The following is a 19,964-nucleotide window of genomic DNA, read 5'->3' on the forward strand; positions in this document are numbered from 1 at the left end:
ATAGAAGCCACAAAGCCACAAAAGAGCATCTTAATAACCCTGGCTCCTAAAAGGCTGCAGTGGGGGCAGCTGCCCTTGCTCAGGACTACTGACTCAAAGGAATATGAAGAAGGATTTACACAGCTCACACACACAGCTGTCAGAGACAGGATGGTGGCTGGACTGGACCTCTGATCTGATCCCAGAAGGGATCCCTTTATGCCTGTGGCCACAATCTGACTTACATTAGCAACAGCCGTGGCTCCTGTGGGTGAATGGTTTATTTCAGGCTTCTGGAAATAAATACAGGCACCACAAGGGAAATAAAAGTCTTCAGAGTAAAATTACTGGCCTGCTGTGCTTTTCCTTAGCAAGCTGTCTTTTGGCTGGGCTGACCACTGGAATGTGTGTTGCCCAGCATTTCCACAGCAGATTTTTGGTGTTGTTTAATGCATTCCCCTCTCCCAAGACTAGCTATGTCTTCTGCATTTGTGCTATGTCTTCTTCAGTCAGACTGCATTTTAAAGCACAATACAATGTATGGTGACTGTCATTAGCTCTCCCAGTAACAACCTGGCAACTCCATCATCTCAGCAACACAGGTCTGTCTGCAGTGCTCATTTGAAGCACATAAACTATGTTGGTGTGAAGCTACATTTTCTTTCTTTTTTTTCTTTTCTTTAACAGTGAAGCATTACCTGGTGAAATGCCCCCAGAACAGGTAGGAGATTACACATCTCTTTGCTCTAAACCAAGGTACCAGTTCTGGATTTGTTTTGCTATGTGTGCTGAAGAACTGGAGTAATGTTTTCAAAATGCTCATGGGAACATAAAGATTCCCAGATCCCTGGATGTTCCTGCTGTTCATGAAAAGGGAGAATCTGCCTGGGCTAGCTGTAGGTCCTGCAGATGTTCCAGTGACAAGCCTCTCCTTGGTGTTCTGAATTGCTTTCTGAAGAAGCCTACTTTCATTCTGTCTTGGTTTCTAGAGTTCCCCAACACCTCATGGGATGGTAATGACTTAAACTCTCCAAGCACACAGACCCAATCACACTGTTACCCACGGAGTCCCACACTCAGGGAGGGAGTGGCGTTCAAAAGCAGATTTTCAAGGCCCATAGTCTGTTCCCAGCTGAAGACTCAAAGTGGTGGGAAGAATTCTTCTGCTGCAGTGTTAATCACTGTCCCTTTAAATACCATCAGCTGCCATAAGGTTTTTATGGTGTGGCTATAAAGCTATAAATCCATTTTATGATTTTCCTGATATGTATATTGGACTGGAACTGCAGTAACAATATATGACAAATATTTTACAAACAAAAAAGATGAAAGAGAGATGCCTCATAACAACACAGAAACACAGCTGTTTCCCAGTTTTCAGTGACAGAAACCATGTGTTTCTAGCCTTGCAGTTTAAATCCAGTACCTCTTGGTATCACATACTGTTTCTCATAGTCTCTTTAGACACTGTGGGATTCAATGCCAAGTATAGCACACCCTAGATCCTCCAACAGTGTGATTTTTAGTGCATTCTCATGGGATTATCATGGTATTCAATTTAACTGCCACTCAGATGGAAGTGAAATCAAAACAAAGCAGCACAGGGTTCAGGAGAGGCCAGTACAAACCAAAACTTCCACATTATTTATGGACAGATCTTTGTTCTGTGACCTTGACCAGCCATTGCACCACCCAAAAATTTAGAGACAGCTCAGCAGTTTTCATTTCTTCCTGGATGTGTTCGCTTTCCCCCTTCTTTATTAACTGCTGGGACAAAGTTGGAATTACAAAAAACAAACAAACCAAAAAGAATGGGAAGGGGGAGGAAATGAAAGTATACTGGTAGGGAACATAAAAAGAGAAGAAAAATGAGACCCAACTGAAAAAACGGAGCATGGCAGTGAGATAAAAATGCACACTGCAAACTCTGGCTCTCTGGAATAGATGATGTAGCAGTGATGCTGCTGCAAACACTGAACTTAGGGAGAAAACAAGCCAATGTGATTTCTTCACCATAAAACAGATTCTCTAGAACTGAAAGAAATGCATGACTCTATATGGATAAAAACATGGTTTCATGCATTTCAGTGTGACAAGCTATGCTAATGAAATCCTCAATCACACAAATGCATGCCTAAAGTGCATTGACTTTGGGGCTTTAAAATTAAATACCTATGACAGAGTTGCCAGCATCATAATTATGTTTCACACTTGGGACCATTTATTTTTCATCCTCTGCTCAAAATACAAACCATCACTTCCTTCAAACTCATTGCTCTTCACCTGCAAATTCCTTGTCTTGGAACTTAATTCAACACATTTAGACCCAAAGCCTACTGTCTAAATATCTATTAGGCCAAACTGATTAACTAATTTGCATGAGATTCTTGTCATTTAAAATTACTACTGTGCAAAATTCAGCCTTGATTAGAGAAGCTCAACTCCAACTCCCTTAGTGATATTTCAGACACAGAGTAGAGTCCACTTTCAAAATTACATTAATAGTCTGGTGTCTAAGAAATGTCTGTATTCCCACTGCAGTAGTACCTAAGCATCTTAAAATATTTTATGTCTTGACATCAGAATGATGTTTTTGCTTTTGATTGGAATCTAAAGCACAGCAGGCTAAATCATTTGCCCCAGGTCTCAAAAATGGCTGTGGTAGGAAAGAAAATTAATTCCAGATTTCCTGAGTATAAGAAAGCAAATGTTTAGGTTTTGGTTTGCTACTTGACCAATAACAAATTAAGGAAAAAAAATGAGTTGACCAAAACCCATTTCTTTACCACATTTTAAAAATAACTACCTAAATAAAATAGTATAGTTATTTTTAGTTTTCCAAACCACCTAATTGCATTTTCTGGTATTTTCTTTAAATATCCTTCTTCATATTATTTTCCTTGTTGTTGGATCATTTTGCCAGTTTTCAGATCCAGAAACCCCCAGGAGGTAAAGCTTTGAAAGCAGGAACATTTTTTTCTGTCTTTCATGTTTGTGTTGGCCTGAACTCTCTAGTCCTTCAGTTACTGCTCTTCTGGAGATAAGTAATTGGAGGTAAATAAAGAGTTTTCCTCAGAAAGCTGTCCTTCTCAACACCTTGGTTCCACAGTGCCAATCTCACATTACAGGAGCACTTACTGCTGCATGGAACCAGAAACAAGAATCCAGATATCCCTGGCACCTTTTCACACAGCTCTGCTACCTGGAAAATATCCAAGTAACTCCCAATTCACTCAAGTGAATTTTTTGTCACCCCCCTGCAGACCTTTGACAAGAGAAAATAGCTGACTTAGTTGGCAACAGGAAGAGTCCCACATCCTAGACTCTAATAAGGACAGCAAAGCCAAAATTCAGTAGTTTTCCAGGTCTAGCAACAGCCACGACCTTCAGGGCAACTGCTGCCCTGTTCCATGATCATTACACATCTTCCACAGGATACTTCCCCAAGCACCCATATTATTCTTGCTCTCTATAAACTCATTAGATCCTTCAAGAAATGCACAACATGACACCGTTGAAATAGAAGCCCAGGGGCTGAAGAAGGAGCTGGAGATAAAAAACTAACTTTCCTTTTAGGCATAGAACAAGACAAGCTCACAAAGAAGCAGTGTTTCTGGGCCAAGGAGTCTTTTCTGAGCCTCCTTGTTTGGTTTGAGGAGCTCAGTTCTGAGACAGCAAGTATAGTTATTGTATCTCCCAGAATTAGTTAACCCTGTGTGGCCCTGGTATTTAAAAGAAATCTGCAAGTCTCAAATACATTTCTTTGTAGCTTCACTTTTCCTGGCAAAGCAGAAATAATAACTAATGCAATGAATTGACACTAAGCTTAAAGAAGTTATGTTGTAACAACAGCATCTTTAGGCTATGCATCTGCCTTAACGACCTTGGATTATTAAAACCAAAAATATTTTTAAAAAAGCATTCTCATCTCCTTTTTGGTAGTCTTTCTTCTTAGTAGTTTGCTGTTTGTACAAGAAGCCAAGCAGAACAATTTCATTTTCTGCTGGTTTTAAACCATTTCATCTTGATTTTAGTATAGAAACAGATGGTTGTTGTGGGATAGGTTTATAGTCAAGCAGGAAGATTTAGAAAATGTTTCAGTGCAGCCCTCAGTTTACATAAAATGTGATTTATTTGTAAATCACGAACATATTTTATTTTTTAAACACTTTTTAGAAAGTTTGGCAGCAAACCTATGTTTTTGACTGAGTACATGAAGTAGAACAGAATACCAGCAAACCAGAGTCTTCTTGCAATCCACACAAGTATAAATCCAAAATGATTTTACCAGTGGTAGTGACATTCATTTGAATTTACAACTGTGTAAAATGTGTCTGTAATTTTGTTGTTCTTGCGTGGGCAATAGCTGAGACATCTTAACCTTCATTAAGTCTTTTGCCCTGAATACTTTACTCTATTAATATAAAGAATATTTTATTCTGTTAATAAAGAGAATATTCCATCATGCAAAAGAATCTGGAGAGGAACAGGAGCTTGGGACAAATGATATAAAATTCAGTGAAATAAGTGTTAGCAGTGTTACGACCATGGAGAGCCTGGTTGTGTTCCATGGCATGGTGGAACTCAGAGCACAGAAGGAAGGGTCCCTGTTGAAGCACAACCAAACTGCCCTAACCTTCCCCAGGGTGAGCCCAGGAGCAGGTGCAGCTGAGCAGCCACTGCTTACCAAGTCACCTCCATCACTGTAGTCACCATAACTGAATGGTTTACACTCTCCCCACACCCCAGCTGTAAGTTAAGATTCCTTTCATTCCCACTTAAGCCAGGACAATTTCATTCCCCTTTACCTGCAAGCAGGGAGCCCCTGCAGAGTCAGTTCCCACAGCTCAGTGACCCACAGTGACAGCCACTGCAACCTGACTGCAGATCCAAGCCTGAATATTCAAGGCAGGGTTTTTGATCTCAGCCTTTGGGAGGTGATAAGGGTAAAAAAATCCAGCAGAAAAGAGTCTGTTTGCAGTATAACTTGTATTCTTCCCTCATAGCTAAGAGCACCTTTTCACCACAGATACACTGGGGAATGCTTGAGTTAGAGAGTGGAGCAGAGCTTCTTGTTTTATATTCCCTGGGCACACTGGCCCCCTTGAAGACGCCAGATTTTGCAGATGTGGGTTTTTGAGCTGCCTGAAGACATGCTGCATGCTCTTCTAGTCCCTCAGCCAGTCTTAGCCCAGAATCTGCATCAAAGATTTTGCTTTTCCATTCAGTTCCCATGGGAGCTTATGCAACTATTGTAATCTGCCTGAGCCTCTGAGCCTCGAGGGCAGCTGGGCAGAAGTTCACTCTGGGTGCAGCAGTGGGGTCATACATGCTTTTAAGGAATAGGTGCTATGAAATGGATCTTGTTTAAACCTGACAGTTTGCATTTTCTATGCCAGGATGAGTGAGACTCTTTGAGTTTCTCACCCATATTATATGGCTGAAAAAATGCAAAACCCAGATCATTTCAAACTCCCATAAGAGGTTTTTCATTTTATACCCAGATCACATTCCAGGTTGTTGGGCACAGACTCCCACAAGTGGAAGATGATGTGTTTGCCTGAACTCACAGGGACAAACTTTCATTCCCTCCTTTGCCTACATTTTCCCCTCACTTTTGGGCCTGTGCTTTGCAGCTCTGGGGAGACAGTTACCAGTGTGACAAGCATGTCTCCTCTACAGCCTAAGAAGGTAAAGAAAAAGAAGGAGAAAGAGAAACTGGAGCAGCCACCAGCCATCCCAGCAAAAGGTATGAAAACAGAAGCACAGAGATATTTCAAATCCTGAGCACAACCATGGAGGGACAGCAGAGTGTGGGACGTCAGGAATCCTGCACTTTGCCACTGTCTCTGCCTGTTCTTGCTCCCATCTGGGGGGAGGAAATGCCCTGTACCTGCTGTGGGACAGGCTGGCACCTCCCTGCAGCTTTAGCCATCCTGAGATGTGATGGACTCACTCCTACTCAGTGAGTCCAAGCAGGACGTCTCAGCTCCCACTAACTAGAGGAGAGAGAGGAACCTCTGCAGCAATATTCACCCTGCTCAAAGAGAAGATTAAAGTTAGGCAAGTTGAAATTTCATTTTGGGGGTATTCTGAGGGAAGCCAGCACATTGCACTCTTTAAAACTGCCCATGCACTTGGGAAGTCAAGCAAACTGAGTGGATAGAGACCAGCCTCTTGGAGACTTCATTTTCCAAGAGGATTTGCAGCTCCAGGGTCTGTCTCACTTTCTGAGCAATGCTGCCAGTGCTAAGCCAGTGGGAGAGAAGAGGGAAAGCACCTGAAGATTTGCTGTTGGTTAGGTCACAAATGATCAGTTCCCAGGGGGTAAATTGCTCTAGCATTTGCATACAAACAGCATATCTTGCATATCAGATTCTTCAATCTTATGAATTTTTGTAATTCAAAACATTCATTATGTTTCCTTGGATAAAATACCTGAAATGTGGTTAAACGCATATATAAGTACATGCATTTGCTTCTAATTTTCTATTAATATGTAATTTATGGATTGCTAATACATATACTAAAACTGACAGTGAATGATAATGATGTGAAATGATGCCTTAATATTTATTTTTGTAGCTCCAATTGCCAATAATTTCCCAAAGCCCAAGCTCTTGAAACCTCAAAGAAAATTGATCCTGGTGAGTAACTTTCTATGACATAATTTTTTGTATATTCTTCTCTCTCAATACAAATGCTGTATGTTGCCAGAACTCTAAGTTCAGATATTATCATACAAGTCCTTTTTTTTTAATAATAATTTTTCAAATGATGAATTATCTTGGTTCTTTTAATTTTGAGCATTATGTTACACTATATTATGTTTTCCAGCTTTCTGACTGTTGTCATGTCTACAAACTTGACCTGCCCTTAAATGAAACCTGCTATTCATTCTCACGTGCTTCTAGCAGCTGGTGTTTTGGAAAAAAATACCAGTTACTGACAGAATCATAACTGTACTGTTCACACTTCTTTTGAGACTTTTCAAGTGAGAAATGAGGAGCCTTATTCTGCACTTCATTGGTGTAAGTCAGAAGTGCAGGAATAACATGAATATATATAGCTCATACTAAGGAAAAACCCTTCATATGACAGTTTCTCTTGGGTTTCTCAAACAAGTTTCTGTTTGAAAAATAGCCTTGCAGATACATGCCAGACAAACCAGATGGATGGTGAGATGTTTCTCTGCTTTTGTTTTAAAGCAGTGCCTGGACAAGACATCCATTGGTAATAGAGTGACAGTTTTATACCAACTCACTTCAGATGCCTACAGCTGCTGTGGTCTGCTCTGTTCTGTGTGTAGGCAATAGAAAGAGAGATGAGTTAGAGCCAGAGTCTGATACTTGTGGTAATTCAGACTACTGCTCTAAGTTGCTTTTTGGGAATCCTTTCTTCTCTGGCAATAGAGAGATCCCAGAGAGACCAACTTTCTATATTAGGTGAAGGCGGGCGCCTAAAATTATGCCACTGGAATAACTCAAATGCCATGTGATGGTTTCACTTTCAGGTAAGGCTTAGAACTGGGAGCCTTCTCACCAATTATCAATAAAAAACCTCTACTTTTTACAACCCTGGATACCTGGGCATAATGCCAGGTGACTTGAGAACAGCTCAGCTAATACCATAGGCAATTTTACCTCTTGGGTATGGAGATCATTGTTCCTCTACTGGTCCTGCTGGGATCACCCCTCAGCCAGACTCTGATTATACAGGTCAGGCTGTGGTCGAGGAAGAGGCAGAGTTTTAAAACTCCTTGAAAAAAGTCTTGTGTTGACATGTGGCAGGCCAAAGCTATGCTAAGAGCACAAAGACAGATGAGAGCACTTGGCACCAGGGGTGAGAGCCACCCTTTGCTGAGCACCCAGAGTAAATCCCAACACCTGGGCACAGCAGTAATCAGGCAGTCTTCAGCCCTCTTAGGAAAGCTTTCACCAGTTAAAACACTCAGATACTTCCTGCAGGTCAACAAAGCACATCAACACACACTGAACTTGAAGTAAATCTGTTTCCAGATACTTTCTCTTTTTGGAATAATTCCAAGGATAGCCCTCAAACAGCTGTTGCTCCTCCCTTCCTGCTACACAACACCAGTCAAGGTGCAAACACTTAGGAGGTGAGCAGGAGTAATGCCTTCTCAAGCAATGAAATCAGCTTTGTCTCCCCTAGCACAACTGAGGGTTCCCACGCTGCAGGCAGACAGCAAACTCTGTTTTAATGCCTTGCTGTTGGACTTCAGTCAGGCAGCTGTTTCCATGTGTTGCTCTCTTCCCTTTCCTATTTCACCTCAGAGTGCACCCAGCAGCCCCCAGACAGTTCACAATCTATGGACATGAGTTACTTTTAAGTTAAAAAGTGATGCAACAAATACAGACTCACCTAGCAATAAAGTGCATTAAGGGACAAAGTAAACAAAGCCAAAGTCTATAAGGCACATTCAGAAGCTGAGCAGGGCATTTCCCAGAGCAGTTTCCCAAGTCTGTTCCTCTTACCACCCATGACAACACAGTTGTCTATGTTTTTGTATTCTCAGGAAAAACTAATCCACACTTTTGCTTTTAAACTACTTTTTTTCAGTGAGGAAAATGAAACTAATTGAACTTAAAGAAGTTTAAAGAAAGATAAAAAAATACAGAAAATACAGAGAAAAAGACATAAAATACATCTAAATGAGACTATTTTTAATTTTAGTAAACTTCTCTCTCCATTTTAATTCTCAAAAAATTCTCAGATTTTAAATTTTCCATCTGCTTTGGGGCAAAAAAATATCATCATCCTGCCAAATCTCTGCAGGATAAAATAACCTTTTCTTTCCAACTGTAATGATTGCACAGCTGGTGTCTACACTAGGTGTTTTTTCACTTATGGCACACTTACCATGTAATCACTACTGCAAAGACAGACACAAATTGCTAAGTTTCTGGGCTACTTTTGCATCTTTCCTGTGCAACCCAAGGAAGAGACTATATTGGGGCACCAGGAGAATATTCTAGAAAACTTAAGCTAACAAGCTAGAGTGTAAAGGAACATTACAAAATAATTCCAGTGTTTTGGGAAATTTTTTGTAATAGCCTAAATACCAGCAAAATTATTTCCAGAGGACATATGCTTTTGGTTTCTTGAAAGATGTTTATAATAAGCTAGAGAATTTCTTTTGTTGTTAACGTGCTAGAGTGGGTTGCAGTATAATTTTACAAGAACACAATAACCTGGATAAAATATGGACATAATCTCAATGAAAATTAAAAAAAAAAAAAAACAGAGAGAGAGAAAGCCTAATACCAAGTTCAATTGCACAGCTTTGAGTAAAGCCTTTTAAATATTCTGCTTAAGTCATATTGCTTTTGCTTTAGCCAGAATAACAATTCTATGCTCCCCCTGTTGCAAAAATATTCCCCATCAGTGTCATTCTCTATTAGCATCAATGAGAAATGTGTACAGATCAAAGGAAATAGAGATGCTGAAATGCAAAAAGGGATGTTTTTTATAGCATGCAAGAAGCACAGAGAGTCATTACAAAAAAGAAAATTCTGGGCGCCCACAAATTCTTCTCTCTAAGGGCTGTTCTGCTTTAGCTTTAACTACTTAGCCCTTTGAGTTGGTAGAGATAAATCTTCTACTTCCTCAACCAAATTTTCTGGTAAGGCTTTCATTGCCTCATAGAGATTAGCTGTCATAGCCCAAGAGTGTCAGTTACAGAACATCATCTAAATGAAAAGGCTTTAGTGTCTTCATGAAGGTTTAAACCATCAATCTGAGGAGCTCCTGCGTGATTCACTACAACCAATGGAAAGGATGCAACTTCAGGTTGGATCAAACGTTCAAATCTTCACTTACGCAAAATTTTTGTTGACTTCATCATTTTCACACTAAATTTTTAAGGGAGGAATATCTGCTCAGATAAGACTGGCTGTAGGGAATCTGATTCTGCCACTGGCATGTGCACTCTGCTATATCATATAAATATCACACTTTGGAATCAGGTATATATCCCCTGTGTTACAAATTATCCCTTGGGCTTTGTTCTTCAGACACATCCATGTAAGTGTCACAGTCCACAAGAGTTGGCTTCTGCTGTTCCTACACTGACCACACCTTGAATACCCTCTCTGTTGAATAGAGTATATCTGGTTGTTCCCCAGCACAGAGTACAGGTTGTTCCTGTGTGACTTGTGGAGCAGAGTCCTCCCAGTGACCATGGTGCTGTTTAAGAGAAGCACACTTCTGCCTTCAGCTCAGACAGCATAAACAGCATTGTTTATTTCAGCATGGACTGGATCACCTGTGGCTCCAGGCTGCATGGTTACTGAGATCTGCTTCTGATGATGATGTAAAAACTACTTGAGAAACAGGAAGGGATTATGGTTATCTAAGGTGGAGGGAAATTTCTAGCAGTCAGTATTTTGCACAACTAGTAGGATTCCTCAGTCTTAACTGTAGGTACCATTGGCCCTTCCCTTGAGAAAGAAAAGGGAAGTGAAATACATCTGCTCAGTCATTTGTGAATTCTGGAGCTGGGAGCAATCAGGTCTTCCCCTCTACTGGATGACTTTAAATTAAAAGCTGTGCCACCCTCTATTAGAAGAGTTGCTTTCTCCACAACATGTAACAATGACTGATGATTCAAGCTCCCAATTTCTTAAGGCATTATTGAGGTCCACAGACTTCCAATAAGAACATACAGATGATATACAAAGGGGTGATGAATAGTTTTTCCCTTGACTCTCTGTTATTCTTTAATAATTCCATTCAGTCCTCATAATTCCTCTCTCTGTAAAATGAATAATTCTTTTTTTTTCAGTTTCTCCATAGGATGTGAGATGTCCATAGGACATGGATATCATTTGCATGTTCAGGTTGACACTTGGAACCCAACATACTCAAAGCTACTGAGTTATGTCTCCTGCTTCCCCATTCAAATTGAAGTTGCTATCTTTACTCTCAAGAAGGAATAATTTGTATAAATACATAAAATTACTCGTTGGATCAGTGTTGAGGCTTGTGTATTTACAAAATGCCACAGTAGATGATCTTTGTGTTACTCCAAACATTTGGAGTAACAAAAGTGCAACCAGAAAAATGAAAACTTTTAATTACTTTGTTGGCTTTTTTTAAATAATAAGAAGAAATCAGCCTGATTTCCAGCAATGCTGTTTTAGAATCTAGGAATAACTGCAACTGTAAAAGCCATAGACCATTAGCAAAGGTGAGGATGCTCTTCCCCCAAAACTCATTCAGTGAGACTTATCAAATCATCTTCGTCCCTGACTCTGTAATCATAACTTCTGTGAGATTCAATAACAAAATTTAGATGCAATGGTGAACAAGTCTTCACAAACTGTTGTAGATATTGTTCTCAGGTAGTGTAGGAAACATTTCATGCTATAGGGAGTAAAAAACAGGCGTCTTAATGGGAAAAACCTTTTTAACTGATAATGCCACTAAAAGATATAATTACTGCTCTCCTTATTTTCCAATATTGTATTTCTTAGCTTCAGCACTGAATGTCTCTCTTGATATTTCAACACTCTTACTGGCCAGCAGATGGATTTCTAGAGGATAAGTCATTTTGCAGATCTAGCTTCAGAACTTCTGCAGAAGTAATTTTTGAAGCTCCTCTGTTACAGGGGAATCTCTGGCTTTCTGCTAGCAATCAAGTCACTGACATTGGTAAACACTTGAAGCTCTTAAAAAAAGGAATCTTTTTCTGAGTTATGGTACAATCTTAATGAGGAAGTCATCCCACTGAAGTTCACAGGATTTGAGCATTAAGTGTATCTGTGGCCCTCAGGAGCACTACCGATTTTAGCACAAGAAAAGCCACACATTTTAAAGGGAGGTATTTTCCAATGTAGATTTAAAAACAGGACTGTCAGATCCTTTTCTCTCTGAAGCCACAGTGAGTTTTCTCCTGCCTGACCCCACTGCCAGCATGTGCTTTCTCCAGTATCTCTGGTGGCCCAGGCAAGGGAGTTGCAGCCCATCCACCAAACATGCTGGATCTTTCCTTCAGCATACCCTCACTTTCACCTCCATCTCTGCCCCTTCAGTGATGGCCAAGCTGGCAGCCATATCCCATCCCCTCCACAGCTGTAAAAAACAGATGCTTTGAAAAGGAGATATGCAGAGGAGATGATGGGCTACCCCCTTTCCCTCAGGCTGCACTCAGCATGCAGTTTCCACCCTTCTGGGCATGCATACAGAGACAGCCAACAATCTCTTCCTGTGGAAACAAGCCCAATCAGTTGGCCTGGAGAGTCCTGTCTCAACACTTTCTGATGGAGTGTGCTCAGCAGTGACACTGGATGCTCCTGAGCTGTGCCATCTGGACAGTATTTGCATTTTTTCTGTGGAGCTTTTTACCGACTGTAACTACAAAACAGGATGTTTCTCAAACATTAAAGGAAAAAAAGCCAAAGAGTCAAGTTTGGCTTTTGCAAGAGAAAGGGAGAGAAAAATACTGGTAGTTCCAGGGTGTGCTTGCTAAGAAGAGCTCCTTCATGGCAGTGGGGCAAGGCTGCTTGCTTGGTGCTGTGGAGTAACCTGGCAAGTGCAATTCCTAGGGACTGGATCAAACAGGCATCAGCAGCACCTCTTGACTCTGTACCTTTCCCATTTGCACTTCCTGCAGCATCCCTGGGCACCACATGTCCACCCAACAGCAGGCATGGCCGGGCCACAGGTGGCAGTTTGCCATGGACTGGCAATCACACCAGCAACATCTGCAGAATTGGCAGGGTGTTGTCCTTGCTGACCTCAGCCATTCACTCATGAGTGCAGGACATGCCACTGAAGGTGGAGTTTCATTTTCAAGTGTTACTGCAGGAAACCCGAGTGACTAAAAATACTGTGAAACTCTGACTGGAATTTCATAGAATGGCTTTAGAAGGGACCTTAAAGATCACCTAGTTCCAACCCCACAGCCATGTGCACAGTTTGGGACATATGCTTGTTAAATCCAGTAAACTCAGAGCTGAAAATTCAATTTCATCTTTAGGTTTTCTTTCCCCTGTGTAAAAGTCTTTCTGTATCATACCTCAAACAAAAACTACATTACCTGTGATTATATAGACCCTGAATTCAAAGGGGAATGTTTGCAGCAATAGTCTCTTAAAATATTTAAGACTGAAATGAACTGGCGAAGTCAGGTTTTTTCTGCTTATTTTTGATAGTAAACTTGAAATTCACACTGGGTTTGTCATCTTCATGATAACATGCATGGTCATGGAACTGAGATTGCAGAAGTCTCTAAGTGCAAGTTAGCATCAGTTGTTTTTCCAGAGAAGTTAAATTTAAGCAGTTATTATTTGCTTGTTTTCTTCATAAGTAATCACAAATTTGGATGAGAATAGTCTTAGTTAAAACTTCAAGAACTTTCAAGTCTGACATTTCTCACAGTAAACATCCTTGAGGCTGCAAAGAGACAAATGAGCTAAGCCTGGCAGGAGCAAAATTGACATTCCTGGTAATTATGAAATAAAATTCAGACTAATTTTGATTAAAACTCCAACGCTTCTAGTTAATTTCTAATACATTCATATACTTGACAAACCCAATAAAAACAAAACTATATGCACACTTTATATACTTTAGTTTCTTTTACATAATCACATGATAGACCTTGCAGATTGCTTAATAAGAAAAATGTTCCTATAAGTGAACTCTTTTGAATAGTTGCCAGTGGGAAGCCCTGTGACTGGAATAAACTAAAATTAAACTGGAAGAAGCCTGGAAGAGGAATCATTTTGCATTTGCCAGAAGATACACTGGAAAATCATAACTCTTCCTAATTTATATTTTGGCAAAGTGTATGATCCCAAGATGAGAAAACAGACATACAAGATAAATACTGTATCTAGGAATGCCACATTGGAATAGAATCCTGCTTGAAAAAATAATTTCAATATTATTTTAGAACAATGATGCAATTTTTTATAAAAGGATGTTGTAGCCCTAGAAATCCCAGTGAACTCCTAGAGGAAGACCCAGGACAGAAAGAGAGGGGTGAATGGCAAGTCATTGATTTTCTCTTCCTCTTCTGCCCTACCTTCCCTCCCACCTATAACACCAGTTATTGAAGTCACACAATTGTTCCAGAAAGAAGGTGGTGGCCCAGTTCCAGGTTAATACTGCCAAGACAATATCCAATCCTAATGAGAGATGAAATTGTAGAATTAGGGGGCTTTTTCCCCTGTCTGCTCAAAAAAGTTGGTTTTGGACAAACAAACCAGCAAAATTAAATTAAACATGTGGTTGATAAATGAAGTGCAGAAGAGTGTATGGAATAAAAACCTGGCTACCACAAGTACTTAAAGTGCTGTTGGCTCCAGTGCACTGTTATTACACATCTTTTGCTGAAAACTGTATACCTTTCACAATTTTGAACCTCCTGTGTGTTTCCTCATATTTTCAATCAAATTATTACATACTAGAAATATGCATAAGGGAAATTATTCTACACATTTTATGGTGTGCTGTTGCTTGTAGCAGTAATTGAAGTACCTTTTCCACTTATGAAAGTACTAATTTTATTTGGTTTTATTGCTTTTCTAGATGCAATTATTTATTTAGTGTGTTTTGGCTTTATTAAATTATGTTTACTATAGGAACATCATAAAAATGTATGAAAGCAACACATCAGCCACTACTGCCCAATGACTTATTTTGGGGAATCTAGTGTTATTTTTCATATCCAAACATAATAGAATAAGGTAAGAATAAAGAGATAATCTACACTGGAAAACAATGCAATTTTGAGATAATGTAATAAAACACCTGGACAATATGATTTCATAAATCTTACTTCTAAAATTTACATGAGCTGGGCGTTAGGGTGGCTATTTTAGGACATGCAGCATTTTCTAAATGGAAACATAAAAAGAAATATGATTAAACAAAGGGGAAAATATACACAGATTTAGCTTGTCCTGAACAACTAACTGGTTCCTACAGAACAATGAAAATATTTCTACCTCAACAGATGTCTGCATCAGACTTAGGAAATGTAGAGTTTTACTCTGGCAGTGACCAACAGCTTTGTTTCAAAAGTTTTATCAGATTCATTTTTAGGAGGCTTTTCACATGCAGTGTATCATTATGCATTGAAGGTCTGATGTGACACTAAAGCTGGCAGCAAAATTCTCAATACCTTCAAACAGAAATTTAGTGTATTGTCATACACTGAAAATAAAATCTAGCATTTGTTGGTGCTACTGTGGAGTCCACCCTCAATGTAACTCCTGTATTTAGCATCTGTTATTAGCATGACTGAATAGATAGGCACTTATCATTTGAAATCTCAGAAGGAATATCTAACTTAACATAAAAGCAAAAAAATACTAAATACCTAGAAACTGAGGCTAATACTTTCAGGATAGAAAGAAGAGGGTAATATCAAAATTTTTGAGATTTGATCTGCAGGGAACAAATATGATCAAATTAATGCTGGAAAAGTGTAAACTTTTTCACCCTGATGTAAAGAACCTGAAATGCTGAGTGTGAGCAACTGTCAAGGCAAAAGGAGAGGATTCCAGAGAAGTGCAAAGGACAGGAAGCAGGGGAGCACAGGGGCTGATTTCAGAGGGTATTAGATGCTTATCTTTTTAGGCAGAAGATGATACAATACTTACTCAAACACATTTCAAGGGAACAGGAACTGTTTGTATTAAATCAGAAATAAATAAGCAATAAATAAAATGTGAATCTTTTGGCCTTGGCAAATATTTACAATTCCTTCCTAACATTTAAGTACTGTGTGGAAAATCTTGGGTTATGAACTTTGAAACTTTATGAACTTTGAAACTTCAGTTTTAAGTTTACAACTGCCATTTCTTCGTCTGAGAGATGCAGCTTTCTCATGGTTACTTCTTGTGACTGCAAAAATTTGCATGGCTGAAATGTTTTGGTTTTTTAATTGTCTTCTGCACTTCAGCTTGAGGACACCAGTTATTGGGTAGAACACAGTACTCAAGAAGATAAAGAACAAATTCTCCAGTTCTTCACTGGCATAGGGCTGTAGAACTTCACCCTTTTTCAGGGAGCATAAACCTCAATCTTCTACAGATAAAATGAAATCCATTTCAAGTACTGAGGTTCTCACATACAATTCCACAGCAACTCTTTTATTTGTTGGTACATTTTCTGAGGTGAATTAGACATGAACAACCCACTCCCAGCTGTGAGCAAAACACACACAAGAGTACAATACAAGATTTTCCTCCTCTAAGCCACCTGAATCTGGATGAAGCTGCCAATAGCAGTAGGCAGCTTCTGCCACACACGATAAATTTGTTCAGCAAATTTTATTGACCATCTCCCTTCGCTAAATTTTATAGTTTTAAGTCAAATTCAATCATGGTAATACAGCAGACAGTTTTGGTGGAATGGCCTTTGTTCTAAACTCTGAACTCATCTACAACTTGGCAAAAGTGGTGAAATTCCACTGGAATGGCAGTAATTCTATCCAGTTTTTTCTGCCTTCTGTGTATTTTTAACATTTTTTGGTTCTGTTAAGAAATATAGTGAGAGGCTCTGTGAGTGGCTGTGATTAGAAATGTAACTGGTCCAAGGTTTACAGCTGGAAAGTACATCTGGTATATATCTTTAAAATTGTGAAATCTGTAATATTTGAATTGTCAAAATATTCTTTTAAATTAGAAGCAAATCTGAAAATCCTACTTAGCCCTGTTTCCTATTTTTAATATTATTTTAATTTCATCTTCTACGAACTAGCTCTAATGCAGAGTAAATTGATGAACAATATAGTAGAATTAGAATGGGTGGGAGAAGAACTATACCCAATGTCATGAAATATCTTCGTTCAGTGGTAACGACATTATAACGAATTTGTTGGTTCTGTTTTGCAGCCAAAAATTGCAGAGGAGAATTTAACATATGCTGAACTTGAACTGATGAAGCCAATTCAGGAAGCCAAAGGCATTTCCAGTATGACAGTCTATGCACAGATACTCTTTGAGGAAAACAAGCTGTAATAGTTCATGCCTGTATAAATGTCCTTTGTCTGTGTTCTATTTAATTCTTGCTGTGCTGTTTATTTATAAAAATCATACAAATATCCTTATTTTTTTATTTCCATTCATGCACTTCTATTTTTCTGTGAGACTTTTAAACACGACGTAGTTGAAAGTAATCATAGAAAAAGCAGCTGGCCAACAAGTGACATCCCAGAGATACCCTTTGTGGTGTTCCATACCTCTGTTGGACATGGACTGAAGGTCCACCTGGGGCATTTTTAACACTAAACATTATTCCTTCTTTAATGCTGATGTGACGGGTCCAGCTGCCAGCATCAGTATCTTAGCAAGCCTCAGGAGGACAAACAGCAGGATCCACACCCATCAACCTGCTACTGAAGGAAAAGACCACTGACCAGGAAAATGGCCACTTTAATGCATTTCACCCCATCAGAAAAATAATAACCCAGTAAAGCTGAGACTTTTTGCTACAGCCAAGGAAAAGCTAAAATTACTTTTTCTACTTCTTTTCCCCTTTTCAAGAAATAGTTAAAAAGGTTTGTGCTCTATGTTCTCAAATTCCCTTTCTAAATGTGTGTTAAAAAACTTATGTTACTTTTAGTATGGTTTGAAATAAAATATTTCAAAATAATCTGAAGGGAACATTTATAGTTAAACCCCCGTGATTTAAGGAAGAATATTCATAGCTTGAGAACATCTCAAGGATTTGATTTTTTAAAATTCTGATTGGGAGTAGGAAAAACTTGATAGTGAGTAAAAAACTGAAAGAACCAGGACACTGCTTTTGGTCTTGGTTTAGTTTGGTATTTCCAAACCTGCAAAAGTTACCTCCTGTAGCCTGCACTAATGAGCTGCTGATCTAGAGGAAAAAAATTACATAGCTTCTCCTTCTGCATGGAACCTTCCTTCTGTAAAGCCCTGCTGACTTTGGAGTTACTTCTTTGGAAAGACCTGGGCTCAAGAGATAGGGAAATGAGCCTGATATCAGGACACAAAATAAAATTCCTCTTTCCTTACCTCTTGATAACTGAGAGGCATTCTTCCTTTTCCTTTGATACACTTGCATGGAAAATGAGCCATTCTGTGCCATCCTGGGCATTTCAGTCATGAGGAGTAGCTGGACTGATGTTTTCAAGCTCGTGTATCTTCAGTGTCTAAATGTCCCCAAAGCTCAGTGATAATTCAAATACCTAACATCTTCCAGCTCTTGGGAAGCTTTAACCCTTGAGTAACTGTGCAGTTCATGGAGATGTAGAAGCTTGGGCTCTTAAAGTCACCATCAGGTGATGGAGAGCCGATACTCGGCACGTGCCAGGTCTTCTCCCGGTCTGTGAGGGAGCCCCATGGCAGGCACTCATTCAGCAGTATCTAATGTGGGTTCTGGAGTCATAACTAAGGTGGCCCAAGCTGCTTCTTCCTTTACAGGTCACACCCCTCTAGTGATAGAGCAGCTTCTCACCAGGCTCAGAGCAGAGCTGGGAATCACCACAGGAACGCTCGTGCCCTTGTTCCTGCTACACGGGAGTGCAGGAGAGGAGGGCGGCGGGACAATCGGGGATGGGGACAGACATCCAAGGGCACCCATGTGACAGAGCACATCACTGCATTTTGGAGGGGTTCACCAGAATAAGCAAGTCTGTATAAACTGCTTTTTAACTTTTTTGAACAGTGGTAGAGATTAGGCAGCACACATAATCTGCTATTGTCTAGCCAGGATCTGTAAATATAAAATGCAGTCATCCTCTTCTACATTGGATAAAAATCTCTTCTATAAAAAGGAATTTAAGAAAAGCTTATCAGGCTGCCATTATGTACAGTACTAATTCCAATTCTATTCCTTCATCAAAACAGTTCTTTCCAAACTACAGCCAGATTTCATCAATAGATTTGTTAGTAATTAATTGCATTTTTAATGTTTGCATTTGTGAGCTGTCAAAAATAATGTTTGTTTCACCTTTGCATTATTCCAGGATTTAATCACCCACCAAAAGGGCATGGTATCTTTCCTTGTTCTTGATCAGGTGTTGGACTTTCAGTGACAACAGCAATCAACTCATTGACCAAAACCAAACTGGTGCTAATGAGTGATTCAACATTCAGGCATCAATTTTGGAACATCCTAACTGATTATTCAAAGAGGACATCTGTAATGCAGACAGCTCTTCAAAAGGCCTTAGAAAAATATAGAATTTATTAGTTGCTACTTTGGAATTTGAAATCCTAACACATTAATGATTTGACCACTTAGCTGTGAAAACTTTCAGGTTTGGTTAGAAACATTTCTTTTGCATAGAGCTGGCCATTGTGCCCATTGTTCAGAAGAATCCTCTATTGCATATTTATGCCCAGCATGTTCGTGAATACCATTCTTTATGCATTAATATCATATATATTATTGTTTGTGTTTGATATCTAATTCCCCAAAATAATAGTTAATTGAACTGAATAAATTACCTTTTTTTAAGATTTGTTGTCTTAGTCTCTCTGTAGGATTTATTGCTTCCTAGGGGAGATATTGCTTCCTAGGTTGAAGGACATGTGTTTATCTCTTACACAGCACTTAGAAAGTCACAGTATTTGGAACTGAATTCTTCATTCTGCAGAAAATTCCAGCTTTTTAAAATGTTTTCTATTTGGAACTGACTTCAGATGGCAGCAGAATCCCGAAAAGCAACAGACCAGCTGAGCGAAACAAGGCCAGAAATATTTACTTGGGAGAACACCCATATTCCCAAGACACCTCCTATATCTTTTCTTAAGCAATGTCCACCTAGATTTAATCATGTCAGATCATAGCACTGGGGAAAGTAAAAATATTCTCTTGCAATGAATTGCATATCTGTAAGTGTCAAAGCAGCCCACTGAAAGACTACAGAGAAGAAAATTTCATTGAGTGTAATATGCTTTAGTGTGAGAAATGCAGAATAAATGGATTTAGCTCCTTTTAAGAGGAATTGCAAGGCCAAATTAATCCCTGGCCTAACTCTC

The 19,964-nt window shown here is 39.3% G+C and overlaps 1 protein-coding gene across 1 annotated transcript in view; it reads left to right on the plus strand.

The window, feature by feature from the left end:
- VSTM4 (V-set and transmembrane domain containing 4) overlaps window positions 1–19,440 on the plus strand; it is a 31,650-nt gene extending 12,210 nt beyond the window's left edge. Inside the window, exons 5-8 of the mRNA XM_054637546.2 lie at window positions 667–700; window positions 5,616–5,728; window positions 6,565–6,626; window positions 16,848–19,440. Coding sequence (XP_054493521.2) covers window positions 667–700; window positions 5,616–5,728; window positions 6,565–6,626; window positions 16,848–16,973 — 335 coding nt within the window. The 3' untranslated portion in view covers window positions 16,974–19,440. The remainder of the gene's footprint in view (window positions 1–666; window positions 701–5,615; window positions 5,729–6,564; window positions 6,627–16,847) is intronic.
- The last annotated feature ends 524 nt before the right edge of the window (window positions 19,441–19,964 follow it).

This window comes from Agelaius phoeniceus, chromosome 9 (genome assembly GCF_051311805.1).
Source record: "Agelaius phoeniceus isolate bAgePho1 chromosome 9, bAgePho1.hap1, whole genome shotgun sequence".
NCBI classification, from domain to species: domain Eukaryota; kingdom Metazoa; phylum Chordata; class Aves; order Passeriformes; family Icteridae; genus Agelaius; species Agelaius phoeniceus.